Source organism: Anomalospiza imberbis, chromosome 1 (assembly GCF_031753505.1).
Source record: "Anomalospiza imberbis isolate Cuckoo-Finch-1a 21T00152 chromosome 1, ASM3175350v1, whole genome shotgun sequence".
Taxonomy (NCBI): Eukaryota; Metazoa; Chordata; class Aves; order Passeriformes; family Viduidae; genus Anomalospiza; species Anomalospiza imberbis.
In genome coordinates, this window is record NC_089681.1 from 32,784,696 (window position 1) to 32,803,766 (window position 19,071).

Sequence of the window (19,071 nt, forward strand, 5' to 3'; positions counted from 1 at the left end):
AGAAAAAAAAAATCAAACAAACAATGAATACCGCTGCCTGAATATACCTTGACCATGTAAGTCTTCCCACTCCATTTCTAAAGGAACAAGGAAAAGATGCAGAGTAGCAGGATGTGGCCATTCAGAGATAAACAGTGGCATCTGTAAGAAGGAAAACCGCATGTACAAGGCCCCATCAATGAGCAAAGTGCATCAATGAGCAAGTACTTTGTGAAATAATGAGCACTAACGGGGATGAAAAAAAGGGGGAAGAACACTCCATTTTTCAAAATAAAAACACTAGGGACCACTAAGTGAAGCCAGTGGTAAAAGAAAACATTTTTTTCACAAATATATAACGAAATTATGGTACTTAGTGCCACAGGATGTAGTGGCACAGACAGTATAAAAATGATATAAAAAGGGAATGAGAGAAATAATGGAGAATTGCTTGTTGACAGCTATTAAATAGGCTATATAAGGTGTTACACTTGGTTTTGGCAGTCCTTAAGCTGCCGCTTGCCATAAACCATGAAAACACAGGCAAAAAAATCACCTCCTGTGGCTCCTACTGTTTTTCCTAACCCTCTGCCCCTTCCACTACCCGATCTTTAGCAGGGCTACTCATCTCTCGTTAAGTAAAGTGTTTGTTCCCCGAGTTACACATTATTTGCGTAAAGACTGACTCTTTAGGATTAACCCTTTGAAACACCTCATGCTCCTTCTGTCTGTACTCTTCCTACACCTTTCCTCGCCTCCCCAAACTGTCTGGTCAAACAAATTCTGCAAGAAAATGTTCTGGCTACGCAGAGAAGCTAATAGTAGAAAACTCGAACGGCTTTTTTTGGGGCGGGGGGCAGTGCAGGGGTAGGCAGCACCAGTTCAGGCGATGGCTCCTGACGGGCACGGGCGCTCCGCTCCCGCGGGGTCCGCCCGGAGCTGCCCGCCCGCGGTGGGAGCCGCCGCCCGGCGGGATACCCGCCCCGGCGGGATCGCCCCCGCCTGCTTTCCCTGCTTTCCCCGCCTCCCCCGCCGCCGCCGGGGCCCGGCCGTCACTCGCTGTGTCGCCTCGCAGGTCGCCGGAGCGGACGGGGCGGGCGCTGCTCGGAGCCGGGCGGGCGGGCGGCATGAAGCGCTCTCTGCTGCGGCTCTGCCGCTCGCGGGAGAAGGCGGCCGCGTCCAGCGCCTACCAGGGCGTCGTGTGCGAGGCGGACGCCGCCTCCGTGGCCTCGCAGGATGTCTTCAAGGTGCGTGCGGAGGGGCGGCGGGCCCGGGCTGGGAGAGAGGGGTGAAGGTGGAGGGTGAGGTGGCCGAGGGGGCGGAGGGTCTCTGGAGCTGTGCGGGCTCGGCAGGGGTTATGTGCCGGGGACCCATTCCTCCAGGAGACCCTGTCCGCTCGCTCAGTGGACCCGGGAGGGAGGATCGCTGCGGGATGGGAGACAGCCTGGGAGCTGCCCTGGCCGTGGGGTGTGAAGGGACAGGACGCTGATGTGGTGTGGCCCAGGCTGAGCGGCAAGGTAGGAGAGCAGGCGAAGGAGCATGTGGGTGGCAGGCTGCTGAGGCAGAACTCACATTTCCCCTGGGCACAGAAAGAGACCCCCTCGTAGAGGGAACCCGAGGTCGCGATGGAAATGAATAGGTCATCCTAGCAAAAATGATAGGAAAGAGTTTAGAAGCACTGGAACTGTTATGAAGGGAAACAGAACCATCGGTGCAATCTACAAAAGTGATATTGCAGCCAGGAAGGACAGAATATCTTCCCATTTTTAATAGACATTAGGATGAGAAGTCATGTATTTGTATTGCTGCTAGGGAGACCTAGACCAAACTTTAGTGAAGCCTTTTATAAGCATAAGAATAATTAAGCAAAGGAAGAGTTTGCTTACAGGATGGAAGTCTTGGATAACTTTGGAGATTTTTAACAGCAGGCTAAACAAATTTGACAAAGTTTGTAGTGGGTTTAAATACCTCCTGAGATCATTTCCATTCACATATGTTTTCTGTTTTATGCTAGCAGCAGCATCTCTTCTGCATCATACAGCTGGTCACTCGGGTGGGTGATCTGTCACTACAGAGCTGTCCAAGCACAGGGCAAAGGAGCTGCTGTTGTTTAAAATAGCTTTCTTTGCTGTTTTTTACTAACCCAAGTACCAAGAACACTTAACTGACTTCTTTCTTCCTTATTTTGTTAGTGAAACACCACAGTATTGGCTAATAAATCTTACTTTTGTCGATAGTAATTATCATCATGCCACATTTTTTCTTACATTAAGAAATAAATCCACTGTTAAAAGTGGAAAAATGTGGTCTAGATCAATAGAAATAATAAAGGTAGAATATTAGAAGGAATAGAAAATACTGGGCTCTCTAATAAGGTTTTCTTAGACAGCTTTTTGGTGTGTTTAAAATGTATAGATACTGCGTGTGTAATTGAAGTGTTATTTTTGTGACAGTGGATTCATATTAAATATCTTTTCCACAATTATATCACATGTTTTCATTTAGCTTTTTCTGATTGCACTATTGCAGCAGATACCAGCCCTCTATTTGGCCTCAGTCTTATAAATGTTTAAACACATTTGTAACATTATTGACATGAGTAACCTCACTGAGGTCAGTGGGGCTATTAAGCTGAATGAAGGTAAACACGTGCTCAAGCCCATGAATGGGCTGCCCTGTCAGGCATATTTGCTTAAATATACAGAATTGTTGAGTCTTTGCCACTCAGGGGTCCTGGAAAGCAAAGTTTTCCTTTTCTTTTTCAGATGTGAAGGGAGCAGTGATTTTAGGGAATTCCCTTTTTTATTCTGTGCTTGCTTACACACCATTTGAATGTTTGCATTACTTCAGACAAGTATTTTTATCATTTTTTTCCTCCCAATGTAGTTGAACTGTTTTACTTTTTTATTCTGTCTTAATTTTTAGTATCTGTTTCTTAAATTCCTGCCCATTCTACTGTAATCATGTTATTCTATCACTTTACATCGAAATATGGGATTTTAATAACTTTAACAAAAATATTTGGAGAATATAAAAAAAATAATAAACATCAGAGTTTCCATAGAGGGCTTTGGTTGTAAAGCATAGTATCTGGAATGTACCAAGCTGTTAGTGGGATCACTGGGAAGATACTGAGTTGTTTCAGGCTGAGATAATAGTCTGAAGTTCTAAGCAGGCCGCTGAAATTAAAAAATATATTGATTTATCTGACACAAAGAACATCACAGAAGCCCAATGGCTGAACTTGAAAGCCAAGGACATAGTATCAATCTCTGTGAAAAGATCTAAAAAAAAGGAATTTATCAAGATTATTAATTTTCCTCTCTGTTGAATTCATATTACATGCCCACTGCAAGAAAGAGTATAAAAACATAAGGGATTAATTTGCTTGTTTGAGATTTTCCATGGTGAGGGAAGGATCTCGATGTCACTACAGAGGAGAGAAGAGTGTATTCAAGATGATTTTAGCTTTGTTCATTTTGCACTGTTTGTCATGTGGATCTTATATTGCATCAGTTAAACCAATAACCAATCAGAGTTTCACTGTTGGCTCAATCTGATCAGGATTTGTGAACTTCTGCATGTGCCCAGACAACTGGGCAGGAGTTATTGAGTGGTAATTACAGCATTGTTAACTTCCTGCCATTTAGGGGAATGAGAAAATGAGAATGTTTTTACCCGAAACAGGTTATTTCAGATGGAAGTGCCTGTAGGCTACGGAGCTTCATTAAGAAGAATCGTTCTGGGCTTACAAAAGTGGATGAATTAAATGCCACCCCACTTCATCACGCTGCAGAAGGAGGGCAAATAGAACTCATGCAGTTGATCATAGATGATTCTTCCTGTGAAGGTAACATGCATTTTATGAACTACTTTATTTAGCACAATAAAAAAGTTCAATAACCAAGATGTCCATTACCCAACTGAAATAGGACTGATAAGTGCTATCTCCATTTATAGATTCAAATATATTTCCAAGTGTCTGCTGCAGTTTGCACTCTCTCAGGTGTGGTTTGGGTTGCTCTTGTTATGTAGGACTGTTTTCTCTCTAATGCAGTGAATCTGTATGTCTTGCTTTGGTTGACACTCAGATATATAGTCTTCAGATGTGAAAAAGAAAACTGCAATGATTGAACAGAAGACTTGAATTTCTGTCTTCCTTATTCATGTTATGTGTCTATTATATAATCAGCATTGTGAACTGCATCGGACTCCACTGATAGACTCTATGCTACTGAGTAAACCTACAATGGCCCTGAAAAGCTTGGTTTTTTTCCCCTATTGATGGCAAATCTAATTTAAATTATTCTGGCTGAAATATATATATATATTTATTTTTAGTCTGTAATTTTTGTCCTATTTTTTAGGATATATGTAGAAGTTTATCTTCAGTTTTCAAGCTCAAAATGTATATTTAGAACAGACCATTTTTATAACTGGTGTGAACTGATTTACCTGTGTGTTCTGAAGTGAAACAAAGTAGATATGGTCTTTAATTTTTTTACAGTTTGCAAGCACATATTTATTACCTCTTATTTAGGTTATTTGCACTCATTTATTCTGTGCAGCCTCTAAAGAAATTGCTGTGAAGTCAAATAAAATAGGAAAAAGAATAATCAAGGAGAGAGGGAAATCACGTAACTCTTGGGTGAGGAAAAACATGTATAATAGTGGTTAATAAAAAGACAGGTGTTTCACCACTTCCATTCCTTTCACCAATACTGTATATTCATCACAATATTTAATCAATTTAACACAGTGCTCTGCATCTCATGAAACATTTTCCTTTCTCTTTCCAAAGGAATGCAGTAGCACAGACCTAAACCTGACACTGAAGACATCTTTTTTTTGTTTTAGTGCAATCAGAATATTTGAAGGTTTTGCTTTGGGGTTTTTTGCTTTGTTTTGTTTTCTCTCCTTTGACCTAGTATTAAATGTGATGGATTCTTCTGGAAATACCCCACTGCATTGGGCCACGAAGAAAAACCAGGTTGAAAGTGTTCGTTTGCTTCTCAGCAGAGGAGCCAATCCAAATATTCTCAACTCCAATATGATGGCACCTTTGCATATGGCTGTTCAGTCCCTGCACAATGAAATTGTGAAGGTAAGTCTAAAATCTTCCTAAATATACACACTTGATGAGTAGCTCAGACAGCAGCCATGTGCAGAGCACCAAGGCCTTGTTGATATATGCCATATCTCTTCATGTTTTCTTTAGCGAGCAGGATGTGTAACATGATGCCTATAGAAGTGTTGGTGTCATCTTAGCACTGCCAGTAAAAAGTAACTTACTGATTTATAGAAATACTGAAGTTTGTGCTATGATAGTAGTCCTTATGTTTCACAGAAAATGCTTTTTCATTTTGCAGACACAAGGAACTTTCTTTAAAAGTTCTTTTTAAAATGGAAACTTCATGTAGGCATGTGTATTTCAAATTATAATATTCTATTTCTTTTTTTTTAATTGTATAGGGTGTCCAAGAAGTATTAACATTCTTGAAACTAGTGTATTTTAAAAATAAAGACCAGATTAAAACTAGTTAGAAAGTACAGTTGTTAGAACCAACATTCTAATAATCAATTGAATGGTAGCAGAACTAAATCTGCAATAAAAATCACAAAAATATATTGTGATTAAATTACTAAGGTATCCATGTTGAACCTTGTAAAACAGCAATAGCTTTGAGATTTTAAGCAGCATAATTTTTTAGCCATTTGTCTAAGTGCAGTGAGAATGTTTTCACTTCATATGCAGCATAGGGTTAGAATTTTAAAATTTTTAAACTTCTTTAATTTTTTAGGTGAATAAAACCTTAAAATTGCAACAATTCCTTTTCTCTACAAAATAGTCTCTTTTTCTAGTTCATCCATGCAAGAAAGAGAAACACATATTATCTGTATTCAAGACATAGAGTTCTTTGGAAATGTTTCAGTGTCCTCAAATCTCTTACAAAATCTGTATTTATTATGAATTAAGAACAATGAAATCTGAAATCAATGACATTTTTTAAATGGGCTTTTTATCAGCTGCTGTGCTTTGGTTCTTGACTAAATCTGTGCTCTCATTTTTTCTCCACTCTGTTGTTTATTTAAGCTGATTCTCCCTTGGTTTTTATTGCCAAATTGCTTGAGAGTGATTAAATGTACCAGTTCCTCTAGTACAGAAAAAATAAATAACTGAAATTACTGGAATACAATTAAATAAATATGGAGCTAGGGGAATAAATAAGCCAGTAGGGTCATTATAATTTCCAGATCCTTTGCTTCTCAAAAAGTTCTGGAAGCAGTCATAGAGATAATTGATCATACTGATAGTTCAGTTGTTAGCACAGAGACTGGAGAAAAATTTCAGGACTGCAAGGTCCCAGTTTTCATCAAGACCCATCTCCCCTCATTTTACTGTTCAATTGAGCAGATTTCTAATTGAGCAGATTCCTGAAGATTGACACTTGCCAGGGAATTTTCTGTTGAAAACTTCAGTTAAAAATCTTTATCTGCAATATGCTACAGAAAATACTTTCTCCCATCATTGAGAAATTGTTAAATCAGACTTTAAAATACTTTGCATCTACGTGCAGAGTTTAACTTAGTTACCTGGCTGCCCGCTGGAAAGAACTGTACTTCATATCTGTTCATATCTGCATTTTTCACCGGCATATTTTGGCCTTCTCCTGCATTTTTCCCCTCATCTGCCAATGCATTGTGGGCCTTTGGCATGCAAAACAAGGAAGTTGCAAGGGTTCTATGGGTTGTGGACAGCAAAAGAAATGGAATAGGCTTTTATTGTTGGGTTTGTCTTATGATTGACTGAATGTTTTCTTAAACATTTAGGTTTTAGTCCAACATAGCAGTACAGATGTTAACTTGGAAGGTGAAGCAGGGAACACACCTATAATTGTAGCGTGTTACAAGGACAATCCTGAAGCACTGACACTCCTGGTAGGTATATTTATCCGTCATCTTTTGGGATGATTCTCTCTACCTTGATGCAGAGTTATTCTGTTCCTGGATTTGGTCTTTGTTCAGTGCAGGAAGGTTAATCATAGACCTAGTGTTCAACTGGCTCTGCTTGGGTTACTAAGAAACTTTAATCTTTTAACAGGGTATATCATATCTATAGCTACCTGACTGGCCAACTTAGGGGAAAAAACCAATTTTGAAGGTCATGAGAATAAAGAATGAAGCACATGCATTGTATGGCTATAACATGCAAAAGATACTTGTATAAAAACTTCATAATACATATGTTCCATTAAAAAAAAGGAGACAGCTACTCAGGAAACTATATCTGTAATAGTATATTAATTTTTCGTATTTTGTGTATGTCAATGAGCTGTATTGAGACATTATTTTTCAGATTGAAAATGGAGGAAAAATATGTAAACCAAACAAAACAGGATGTATGCCTATCCATGCAGCAGCATTTTCAGGTGCAAAAACATGTCTGGAAATTCTTTTGAAAAAAGGTAAATACAGTGTTCCCAAGTAGCAAGTAGCAATTTGCTGCTTTAGTTCTCAAATAACTGTGAAAACAAGCAATTATAAGTGTGCTTGAACTTACAAGAAGTTATTGCAGTTATTCTTATGGGTGATTTATGCTGACAACTTTTGTATGATTGCAGCAGCAAACTAGCTGCTTTCCTAAATATATGTTCATCCTTTGTTAAATGATAGATGTGACCGCTTCATGTTTTGAGAGGGGAGAATATTATTGCACACTTAACATGCTTGGTTTGAAAGCCTTTATATCTTCTGTTATCTCATTCTCACTTTAACAAAAACCCATTTATTTTCATCTCTCAGGTGAAGAATTGGGTCACTCTGCTAAAACCCACATCAATTTTACCAATAATGGAAAGTGCAGTCCACTTCATTTGGCAGTTCAGAGTGGTGACCTCGAAATGATTAAAATGTGCATTGAATTTGGAGCTCAAATTGATCTAAAACAGGTAAAACTCAGATTGGAGTGAAATATATTTTTGATAAAACCTAGCTGTCTATAAATCTCTAAGTGATGTAAAAAAAAGATGAGCAGATAATCATTGTTCATTCTCTCTTCCCATGCAAAGCAGAGGGAACAGCAAATAAAAGCAAGTCTGTGCCTCAAATCAGGCAGAATGTGATGTTTCTTTACACAGATTACATTGGGTCATCCTTTCCAAGAAGTGGGATCTTCAGTCTGACACTTTCTGATCATTCTTCTCTATCCTCTTACAGTATCTGCTTTGTAAGCAAACACATATTTGTGATACTACTGTTGCTTCCACGGTGTAGTACTTCTGGTGTAAGGGTCTGTGTTGGTTTTAAAATATAGTTTTGCCTTCTTTTACTGGTTTGATTATTTGAACACACAGCTTTCAAATGAGGTGAGTTATGCTACTGATTTTGTGATGCGCAAAACTATTTTGAGAAGGTTTATAGCATTGTGGAAAAGCCCATTCCAATGCATTCACCAAAATGGTCCAGCTCTAAAAATGAGAAAGTCAAAACCTTCAGGCAAATATCAAAGCTGGTTAGTCCCATCCTGCAAAATAAAAATCCCATTCTGGCAAATATGCTTCTATTCATCTTTATATTGCTTAATTATTTTATGAATCTAGTTCATAATATTTTTATAGCATATTGGACAATGTTATTTTTTACCTGCAGAAAAGTTGATTTAAGAATTACTTCTAAGGAGGATTCAATTTTAGGAGGTAAATGTGATTTTAAAATAATGGATTTTCTGTATAATATAGGTCCATTTGTTTGCTTATTCATTTGTATTGGCCTAGATATGGTTTTCTGTAGCTTTCATTTGCTTCATCTCTTGTATTAAAGGGTGCTGCATCTGTCTGGTTTTTAATTAAACTACAAAAGGTTGTTAAGAATATAATTATTTCAAATCTTAGGGACTTCATATAGAGTGATAAGAAGCTTTGTAGTAATCCTTTAAAACTATCTCTTTAGTCTTTTTTGGTTTTGTCAATCTCTTTAGAATTCTACTACAGTTAAAGATTAGAGCTTTATTACTTGCACAGAAATTTAGGCATTCATGAATTACAAGTCCTGGGCTGGTTCACTAGTGTGTTTAATAGATTGGAAGTTAGGTTTCTGAGGTTTAAATATTTGTATTTTGTCTTGTTTCCCCGTTTATAGAATGAAAAATGCACAGCACTTCATTTTGCTGCCACTCAAGGAGCAACAGAGATTGTAAAGCTAATGATATCATCCTATGCTGGGGAGGAATCCATTATTGATGCTGTAGATGGGAATAAGGAAACATTGCTTCACAGGTAGGAAGCTGCTGTGCCAGATTTCGCTATAAATTGTGAACCATGATATTCTTAGTTATTCCCTGCATTCGGAGCACCCTTCCACATAATTTGGAACTTCTCCATGGTATGGGAGATGGTTATAGTGCAGTGTGAAAGAGGAAAAAAAATTGGTCAGAATGCTAAAAATCTTGGTGATGATACAAAATGACAACAGTTCCAGTTACCCTGGAGCCATGTGAAGGAATGGCCACTAACGGTTGGCATTAAAAATTTACTCCAGTAAAGTTGTAGGGAAACAAATTTATAGAATTGTTTAACATCTTCTGACAATGTGGAAGAAATGCCTTTTAATAATCACTTGATGTTCTCCAGAAAATGAGTGAAAAATAATATGAACTGTTTAAAAGAATATTTTCCTTTATTTTCAAAAAACCCATATACCTGATCAGGTAGAAGGAATTGTCTGTACACTTCTCTGTGACTTCAAAGTTTCAGAGATGGTATTTGTCTATATCATAATCCTTAAGACTTCTAGTCTTTCACACTCCATTTAAACCCAGAGCGCTAGACTGTGGAGAAATTTTCTAAATCCTTGGTAGCAGAAAGGTGCTTAGTTAAACATGCTAGCTCCCAACTCTATGGCATCTAATGTATTTCCCCATCTATACATTTTTTTGCAAGAAAGATATGTTTTTCTGAATTTAACTGTAATTATTTGACAGTGTTATTCTACGAGTTTTACAGTATTAAATAAGTGGTAGAAACAGTGGAGATGATTGGACACAGTACAAAGTGGAATGATTCAAAGATAATTGAAGACATTAAAAGAGTTAGTTGCAAAATTAGGGTAATGTTTGGGTACACTTGGAAATGTTACCATGGAAGAACATGATTGTAGACAAAGTGATGACAAAATGCCAAATCAAATTGTGCAGACACATGTACTATTTAATAGATAACTGGCTGCCTTATCTCTGAAAATTATTGTCCTTGAATAAAGCTTGGGAAAAAGGATGACACTATTTTAGTCCCTGTGTCTATGAAATACTAAAAATTATATTATCAAGAATCATCAGGAAAGTAGAAAGTCACCCAAATATCTCAGAATATAAAAAAAAATGGAGTAGGAACATTATCTTGTTGAGAAACAAAGCATCAGTGAAGTTTAGGTAGGACTTGATGCTTTTGCATTCCTACTGTCATGTTGCCAACTAAATATTTCATAAAATAACTTTGCTTTCTCTCTTCAGTCACCTTGGAATTTATTTTTGCATTTGTGAAGCATGCAGTATTAATGTGTGGCTGGAAAGGTCTATTGTAGTTAATAGAGGCATCTCTATGTATTTGAAACCATGACTTGATTTTTAAAATATGTCTTTTGAGCAATCAGTTCTAACTATAGTACACCCAATGTTTTATTACCTCTTATAATGCTAAGGCAACTGTTATCATTTGAGATACAGTCCAACCTTGGAACTGTCCTTCTGTGTTGCTTATTGAGTCAAAATATTTTGCAGAGGTCTGACTTATGAAAATATTTTGTCTGTGTGTATTTACTATGCTATACTTTCATGCTTTGTCCAGTTTTTTCCTGTAATATATAATTCAATGCCTTACTGTAGAATAAAATCTGAGAAGATTCCAAATGTATAGACAGCTTTAAAATTTTTTTGGTAAATGGCATAATTTTTTATAAGTATATTTAAGTAATGCTACTGACTCTACTCCAAATGCCTAATTTATACCAATTAGTTTGTTCGTATTTTTTCAAGTAGACCTGCCTGCCACAGTCAGAATACACATTTAGACATTTTAACCTCATATTGGCATTATTGCACAAAATACAACCAAATTATTTTTGAATAATGAAATGAATTTGAGGCTCCAGGCACGCTTGGAAAAAACTGCCTATGAAATTTATGGAATTCTGTATTGACCTTGTGTGGCACACTGAATGATCTGACACATGAAATTACTGGTTCTCCTAAAACTTGGTGGTAAAATACCTGTTTACCTTCCAATGAGGTCTTTGTTTCCTGCAGTGAGTTTTGAATGTTATAACTGAACTGAACTTAATTTGAAAAGAACTCCATGCAAAAATATAAAACCAGTTTATTAAGATGAATTCTGTAATAAGGGTATACCTCTGTCTCTTTATTTTAAAATTAATTTAAAAATAATAGAAAATGGAGAAGAATGCTAATCTTTGCCTTGAAACGTCTTTGTCCTTTCTAATATTACTGTATTTTTTGCATTTTTCTCCACAGAACAGCACTATTTGACCATTATGAACTGGCGGAGTATTTGATTTCAATGGTAAATATTTAATCAAGCAACATGTTTAAAGAGATTATTGCTATCTATTACTGCAGGTCTGCATAGAGAAAGTCATAAAGTAGAATGTGTTCTCAGGTATAGGTTAATTAGATAGGTACATATATACATCTCATAATGTATAATTGAGAGTTACAGTTCAACAGTAGTTGTTGATCCATAATATCATCCCACAGTTACAGAGAATGAAATCTTACATTTTTATTTCCATTTTACTTACTCAGAAAAGTTTCATAAACATCTTTTACCAAATATGGTGAAGTGGTCTGGTCATCCTACTCTTCAGACATGAAATATAAAAAAAAAATGCTAAGCATGCATAGACTTTCTTCTGACTTTTTTCAAGACATAAATAATTTATTTAAAGAATGTACATATGATTACTATGGGATAATATAGCCATATATCAAAGTTTGTATATGATCTAGACATATTTTTTATTCTGTGCGGTTTGGTTGTATTTCTTCAGTGAATAATTCTGAAGAATAAAGAGAAGAAATATAATCAGGCATGCTACAGGCTATGCTCCCAATGTCCATTTGTGCCAATTAAACTAAGGCTCATAATAATTTTGTGCCACACTCAGCTGAGGACATTTTCAGAAATCATCAGATTTCTTTTTTGTTTTATGTGTGTTTAGGATTTTTGCTTCATTTCATGGCAATTATACTAAAAGAAATTATCTTCTACATACAGTTTTGCTTTTCTCAGAAAGTCTGTTATAGAGATTTGATTTAGTTAGGACTAGACGTTGGGCTTACTTTTGATTCAAATATGAAATGGTGAGGTTTGATGACTCAAACTTGTTTGTAAAAACCAGCTGTCAACAAAACTTATTCTCTGAGAAATGCAGGTACACGTTTTTGCATGTGGAGGCTTGTGTGTACAAAACATTGTATCATAGATATCTTTAACACTACATTTGCTAAGAACAAACTTTCATTCCTTGAGTGCAATTTGACTAGTTTGGCCTCTTCCATAGAAGGTTTGCTGAGGGTTTCTTTGGCTTTCCGTATAAACTGCGTCAGTTTTGATGCTTTAGGACTGTTTTATTTTGCTCTGGGAAAATCATGGGAATGGAATGGATCAAAATGTGTCAGCTGGAGTAGTGGAGTGTTGAATGTACAACCTGTGCTGCCTCCTTCCTTGGACTCCTGGCAAGATCATGGAGTTCTGCCTCTGCTGAGGTGTACATGAGGGTGAAAAAGACCAGGTTCAGCAATGTTACTGCCTGAAAGGATTGGCAAATTCCAGTTCGTAAAGGTTTTCCAGTTTTAGTAAAGAGCATGTATTTATTTTACACATTAAATATTCATATTTTGTTCAAAATAAATAAGCAGTAATGTAATTTTACGTCTTTTCGTCCCATTTTTTTTAATTTTTCCCACTTTTGCTTATTTTGTCTTCTCTAAAAGGAAAATGAAAGATTAAATAGGTATAAATATTAATTGATATTTTAAAAACTGGCATGTTTGTTTTTATATTAATATCTGTTTCATTCATTTATGTTAATGAATTTGGGGCAACAGAAATGGAAAATTAAATGACATTCAGAAACTATTTTACAAACTCTTAATTCAGCTGTATCATAAATGTGGTAAATATATGTGGCAATATATAAGTTACTTCTTTCTGTGATAAGTATTTTTGAATGCTGCCAAATTCATTTTACTGAAAGCTGAACAACTATGTTAGCTGATGGGAAGGTGAATAAATATTACATAAGGAACTGGAAATTGCTGCCCTGTATTCATTGCAATAAATGAGACACTTGGATAAAAAAGGTCTGTTTCTTGATGAAAAAATTAATTTTTAAGATGTTGTCTGACCTTGTAGAAAGGTAAATGGGGAAAGGGTCTTGCATGTATTACTCCCAAATATGTAATGAACCTGCACTGGAAGCTCAGTGTTCTCTGTGGTAATCATTGCACATTTATTATGTGCTTCTTATTACTATGTTACAGGTGTTACCATCCTGGAAAGTAAATATTGCTCAGGATTGTGATTAAATCTCTCTCAAATTAAGACTGGACCCAAAGATGATTCAAGTTAATGGAAAAACTGCCATTGATTTTTTTTCAATCATCTTTGGATATTATCTGAAATAAAATAGATTTTTTGGTGTACTTTGTTCAACTCATCAAGTTTGACTAGCAACTCAATATCTAGCAAAAATGATATCTAAACTGTCATAAAATATACATGCATCTCATTGGTTCATTTGTGTGTATCTTCCTGCTCCCTTGGTGGGATTTTTTTGATAAATATGTTTATGCTTATAGTAGTACTTTGCTGATATGACCATAGTGATACTGTGACTATAGTGACCATACTGTCCTGGCAATATGTGTCAGTGTAAAAGTAGACAAAACAGAATAAAATATGCCCTCTGTTGATACAGCTGCTTTGGCATCAAGATGGACTTGGTTCAAATCACTTATGCTAAAGGATAGGAAACTAATATGGATTGACCTATGCAGATTGAACTATACTAATTTCTGGATGCATTACTTCTTGAATTGTGTTCATACAGTGTGGAGATTTAGAAAAATATATTTTTCTGGTAATTGTTTTATAGATAAGACCACATAATTCAAAGGGCAACCATTTTTGCATTTTTCCATAGCGTCAATCCTGGTATTTTCAAGTTAGAATTTTATATTGAGAATACATGGAAAGGTTCTTTAACAAAAGATCATAAGCTGTAAGTTCAATATACATAAAAATATGCCACCACTATTATTTTGGCATCTGAATTTTTATATATAGATGACTGGACTATGGCTGATGGTTAGAAAACCTAGTAATTTTGTGGAGAGATGTAATGTGTTTACTTATTTATTTATTTATTTATTTAGGTAATGTGAAATTACTTATCTGGATCAACTGGAATTACTAAGGATGCCTGTATTTCTGCTATGCTTATAAAGGGCAGCAGCATTCCAAAGTTTCATTTATTCATTATTCACCATAAACTTGGAATTCTTTTTCTCAGGGGGCTAATATTGATAGTGTTGACATAGAAGGTCGATCCCCACTTCTGCTGGCCACTTCCTGTGCATCATGGAAAATTGTGAATTTACTGCTTTCGAAAGGTAAGAAGGAATATACACATACTATCTATATATTTATATACTTCCTTTGAGCAGGGTTCATTCATTTTAAAACTCTGTATCAAGCTTCCCTCTCAATTTGAATTCACTACTTCAGCATCCAACCCATGAGCAGCTGAGCTAAACAGCTGCACACTGCTGGTATCCCCTGAGATAAAGGAAGAATTTATGTGATGATTTCACCCCTTTCACTACAGCATGAACAGGCTGTAGAAGAATGTGTCTGCCATGTGTCACGCTTCTCAAGGTGTAGGTGGCACTGGCACTCCATCCCTGCATGTCTTAGCAGCTCACAAAGTAAGCAGAACTGCAGAATAAATACACTACTTAAACAGAGCTGTGTTTCATGCCAGCAATCAATCTTTAAATGTTAATTCCACCATTTAATCCTTACCTGTGGTTTTATAAAATCACAATCACCTTGAAAATATTTGAGCTATATCTCTTTCATTTGCTGTATTTTTGTGCAACTTAATGATTATTACTGCATTTCCTCTTGTTAATGATATAATTGATTTTCTTTAAAAGCTTTATAGTAGGTTTTGAAACTGTTAAAAGGTTACAGCTTTAAATATTAGAAGAGGTGACTATCTGCATCTTTATATTTCCTCTTGATTTGTGGGTGATCAGCATCTTGGAATGTATAAAACTTAGTGCTGCGATGAAATACAAAATGCATAAACACAAGAAAATGCTGAAAGATGGGTTTCATTAGGAGTGATTTTTTGGGGGAAACAAAATTATATGTTTCAAGGTTGACTTGAAAGAATATTTTATAGATTTATAAGAATTATTTCATAAAGTTTTATAGATTAATAAACATTTGTCCAACATGTGTTCCTTTGTCTTAAACATCATTATGTAGTGCCAAGAACCAGCAGTTTTGAAGTTGCTGGTATTTATTTCCATATTTATTTAGGAGCAAACGTGTCATTAAAAGATCATCTTGGTCGGAATTTCTTGCATTTGACCGTATTGCAGCCTGGAGGACTACAGCATCTGAATGAGAAATATCTGCAGGTACAGTAAGCATCAATTTATGTCTTTCTGTTACCCTTTCTAGGAAAATGTAAAGAAAAAAGCAACTACCATTTTATTTTGGTATGTTTGTAAAAATTTGTGATAATCGTTAAATAGCCCAGTGTCACAAAAAATGGTTTGAAGGGGTACATATCACATATCTCTCATGAAAACATTTCAAAGCCAATAATACAGTTTTCTTATTGCCAGGCAAAGGAATAACATAATCCCATAAATTATTTTGCTGTTGGGGGATTGAATAGCTCAAGAGGTAGGCAATAAAATATAGAACTTTTCACTTCTATTTTCCCAGCTTGCTTGCAGTAAAGCCAGGAGTCATGCTCATAAACGGTCAAGATATAGAACTTTATAAATAGTTTGGAGCATATTCTGCAGTAGCTTTTTGTGGACTGGACCATAATAAAGTCTTGGATTTGGTTTTTAAAAATATTTCGAACATAAATTTGTATTCGGCTATGTTGAAATGAAGCATTCGTATTGATAGAGCCCAAGCTTGCCTGAAAAAATTAAATTTGCTGGGCCTCCAGAGCTCCAGAAATAGCCTTTTAAATATGGATCAAATATAACTCTTCTTACAACATGTGCTGAAATCTGTGAACACCTTTGATTGTGATTCAGAATGGATTTAACCTCCCTATTTTGGCAGATGTAGTGAATCAGTTTTAAAACAGTGATGATAACCCTCAGTTCTCTGCATTGACTTTCTGATTATTAATAATTCAGACAAGTGGATTGGACAGTGGGAGTTTTTAGTTGCTTTAAGAATGGTTGTAGGATAGTGTTAGACAAGGAAAATGGGGAAATGAACATGAAAAAGAGAAACAGGGGAAATAAATTAACACTGTAAAACAGTGAACTGCTGAGTTTTGACAGTCAGAGGTTTTGCTACTGAATATAGACTATAGGACTGCCTTTATGTGTGGTGCAAGCCTTCTGCTGCCAGCAGTAAGCATTATGTTGGAATGGCAGCAAAGAAGAATGTCCTTTATTGTGGTGTTGATGGGTTGCGGTAAGGATGCAGGATGATAAACTCCTGTGTTCTTTGAAGAGTAGTTGTTTGAAAAAATGGTGACCCACAAATCAGCAGATAAAAAAGATGGTCTAAATTTTACTTAAGTTTATTTCTTATTTTTTAGATACTGCTTTAGAGTCTTAATGCTATTGTTGCAAACTATTAGAAACTATGGAGCAGAAGAGATAGAGACGTAATTCTGTGCTTTTGTTTTTGGGTACTTCTTGGGGGATAACAGATGGAACATATTAAAAATCTTGTCGTGGATGAAGATAATGAAGGATGCACTCCGTTGCATTATGCATGCAGACAAGGTGTGGCCCTCTCTGTAAATAATTTACTCAGCCTCAACGTTTCCATCTACTCTAAGAGCAGGGACAAGAAGTCGCCGTTACACTTTGCTGCCAGGTTAGTAGCACAGCCTAGGCCATGGAATCCATGCCATGGTTTTCATCTTGGTTTTTTTGACATTAATTTCTGTGTGTATCTTGCAAAGCTATGGGCGCATCAATACTTGTCAACGACTTATAAGAGATATGAAAGACACAAGACTTTTGAATGAAGGTGATAAGAAGGGAATGACTCCCCTTCATTTGGCAGCCCAGAATGGTCATGAGAAGGTAGTTCAGTTTCTTCTGAAGAGAGGGGCTCTCTTCCTCTGGTAAGTGTGCAACTTTTCATTCATTAAGCCAAAAAAAAAACCCTATGCTCCTATGTTTTATGTTCATCTGCTGGGAAGTTAATGCAATATAAATATAAGTACAGTATATTAAATTATTATTATATTAATATATGCCTATAGAAACATACAGTATAAGAGCATGATTACAAAATACTTGTAAAACAGAGAATAACTAACTGTAAAACCAAGACTTCTAATACTGGGGGAGCTGAGGTTACTCTAAATCCAACTGAGAGAAGATTATTGAACATTTTCATTTAAAAAAATTAGTTTGGAAATATTACAATCATTTCAGCTTCACTTACAGGCTTGAGAAGAGTTTCTTAGGACTGGTGGTTCACAGGCATTCTGCCTTGCACTGTCAGTCTTGACTTCAGGTCAAAGATCCTCAGCTCTCAGAAACAGATGAAAAGGGAGAGGTCTAAGTACTGTTATTGAGTTGAACCTTTTACTTCTGAATGGTGAATGGATCATCACATAGTATTTGACAGAATGTATGGACATCTTTGCAGTAGACATACCAAAGAAAAGAGGTCTGGGTCAAAGGAGCATGCATTTACATTCACTTTAAATTTACCAAAAGCTTTTTTATTTACAATTTCTAATTTTATACCATTGCATGTAAGTGATTATAAAGGCTGGACAGCCCTGCATCATGCTGCCTTTGGAGGATACACTCGCACAATGCAGATAATTTTGGATACTAATGTGAAGTGTACTGACAGAGTGGATGAAGAAGGGGTATGTGTTAACATTATTTGTTTCTTGTCTGCTGTTACTTCTAGTTGAAATGTCAGGACTAGGCTATTAGTAGTTTTCCACTGTGCATTACATGTGTAATATTTTATTTCCTGTGGCAGACTCAGTGCTGTTATATTTCACCACTGATAAAAGATTTCTTGGATGATTCTATGATTGCTGAAATTTTTATCCAATTATTTTAAGTGGGAGACAAGATTAAATATTCAAATAGAAAACATGAAACACTGAATGTATTAGACATGTCCCTCTTGCCCGCTATACAGTGCAAGAATAGTTTAACAGTGTAGTGCAAACATTGGTAATGCAAGTTGAAAGAACTTACACAGATGTGAAAAAATTTGGTTATAAATTAATAAGCATTTGTTCCTTTGTTTTAAACATCATTATGTAGTGTCAAGAACCAGCAGTTTTGAAGTTATTGGTATTTATTTCCATATTTATTTAGGAGCAATTGTGTCATTAAAAGATCACCTTGGTTGGAATTTCTTGCTTTTGACTGTATTATCAACTATAGCTCATTAACATATTGTTTGAAATCCACTGCGCACTGATGTCCAACAAAAACAGCACCTATCTTGCTCTGGAGTTTGGACAAATGCAGTGTGTACTAGGTCAAGACAGAATCCCTTTCTTGGAATGAAGGCCTCTTGTATGAACCTGTCCCATCAGAAATATAGGACAATCATTTTAAAGAACAGTTTAATTCCCAACACAGAAGCTGTTACTAACTTCTCTGAGAACTGGTGTTGAAAACATTTAGAATTACTACATTAGAAAAAAATCATGACTATAAATTGATGAGAAGCCTTAATTTCAATTTATGAGAAGTCCTCAGTTTCAATCGGAGAAATCTGTATGCATTCAGAAGACTCTCAAAAGTCAGTTTTAGTG

General features: G+C 36.1%; 1 protein-coding gene across 1 annotated transcript in view; it reads left to right on the forward strand.

Moving 5' to 3' along the window:
• The first annotated feature begins 1,035 nt into the window (after window positions 1–1,035).
• TRPA1 (transient receptor potential cation channel subfamily A member 1) overlaps window positions 1,036–19,071 on the forward strand; it is a 31,501-nt gene continuing 13,465 nt past the window's right edge. Inside the window, exons 1-13 of the mRNA XM_068186872.1 lie at window positions 1,036–1,226; window positions 3,667–3,829; window positions 4,908–5,083; window positions 6,811–6,918; window positions 7,337–7,445; window positions 7,783–7,928; window positions 9,118–9,254; window positions 11,504–11,552; window positions 14,566–14,665; window positions 15,603–15,703; window positions 16,975–17,144; window positions 17,233–17,397; window positions 18,045–18,159. Coding sequence (XP_068042973.1) covers window positions 1,107–1,226; window positions 3,667–3,829; window positions 4,908–5,083; window positions 6,811–6,918; window positions 7,337–7,445; window positions 7,783–7,928; window positions 9,118–9,254; window positions 11,504–11,552; window positions 14,566–14,665; window positions 15,603–15,703; window positions 16,975–17,144; window positions 17,233–17,397; window positions 18,045–18,159 — 1,659 coding nt within the window. The 5' untranslated portion in view covers window positions 1,036–1,106. The remainder of the gene's footprint in view (window positions 1,227–3,666; window positions 3,830–4,907; window positions 5,084–6,810; window positions 6,919–7,336; window positions 7,446–7,782; window positions 7,929–9,117; window positions 9,255–11,503; window positions 11,553–14,565; window positions 14,666–15,602; window positions 15,704–16,974; window positions 17,145–17,232; window positions 17,398–18,044; window positions 18,160–19,071) is intronic.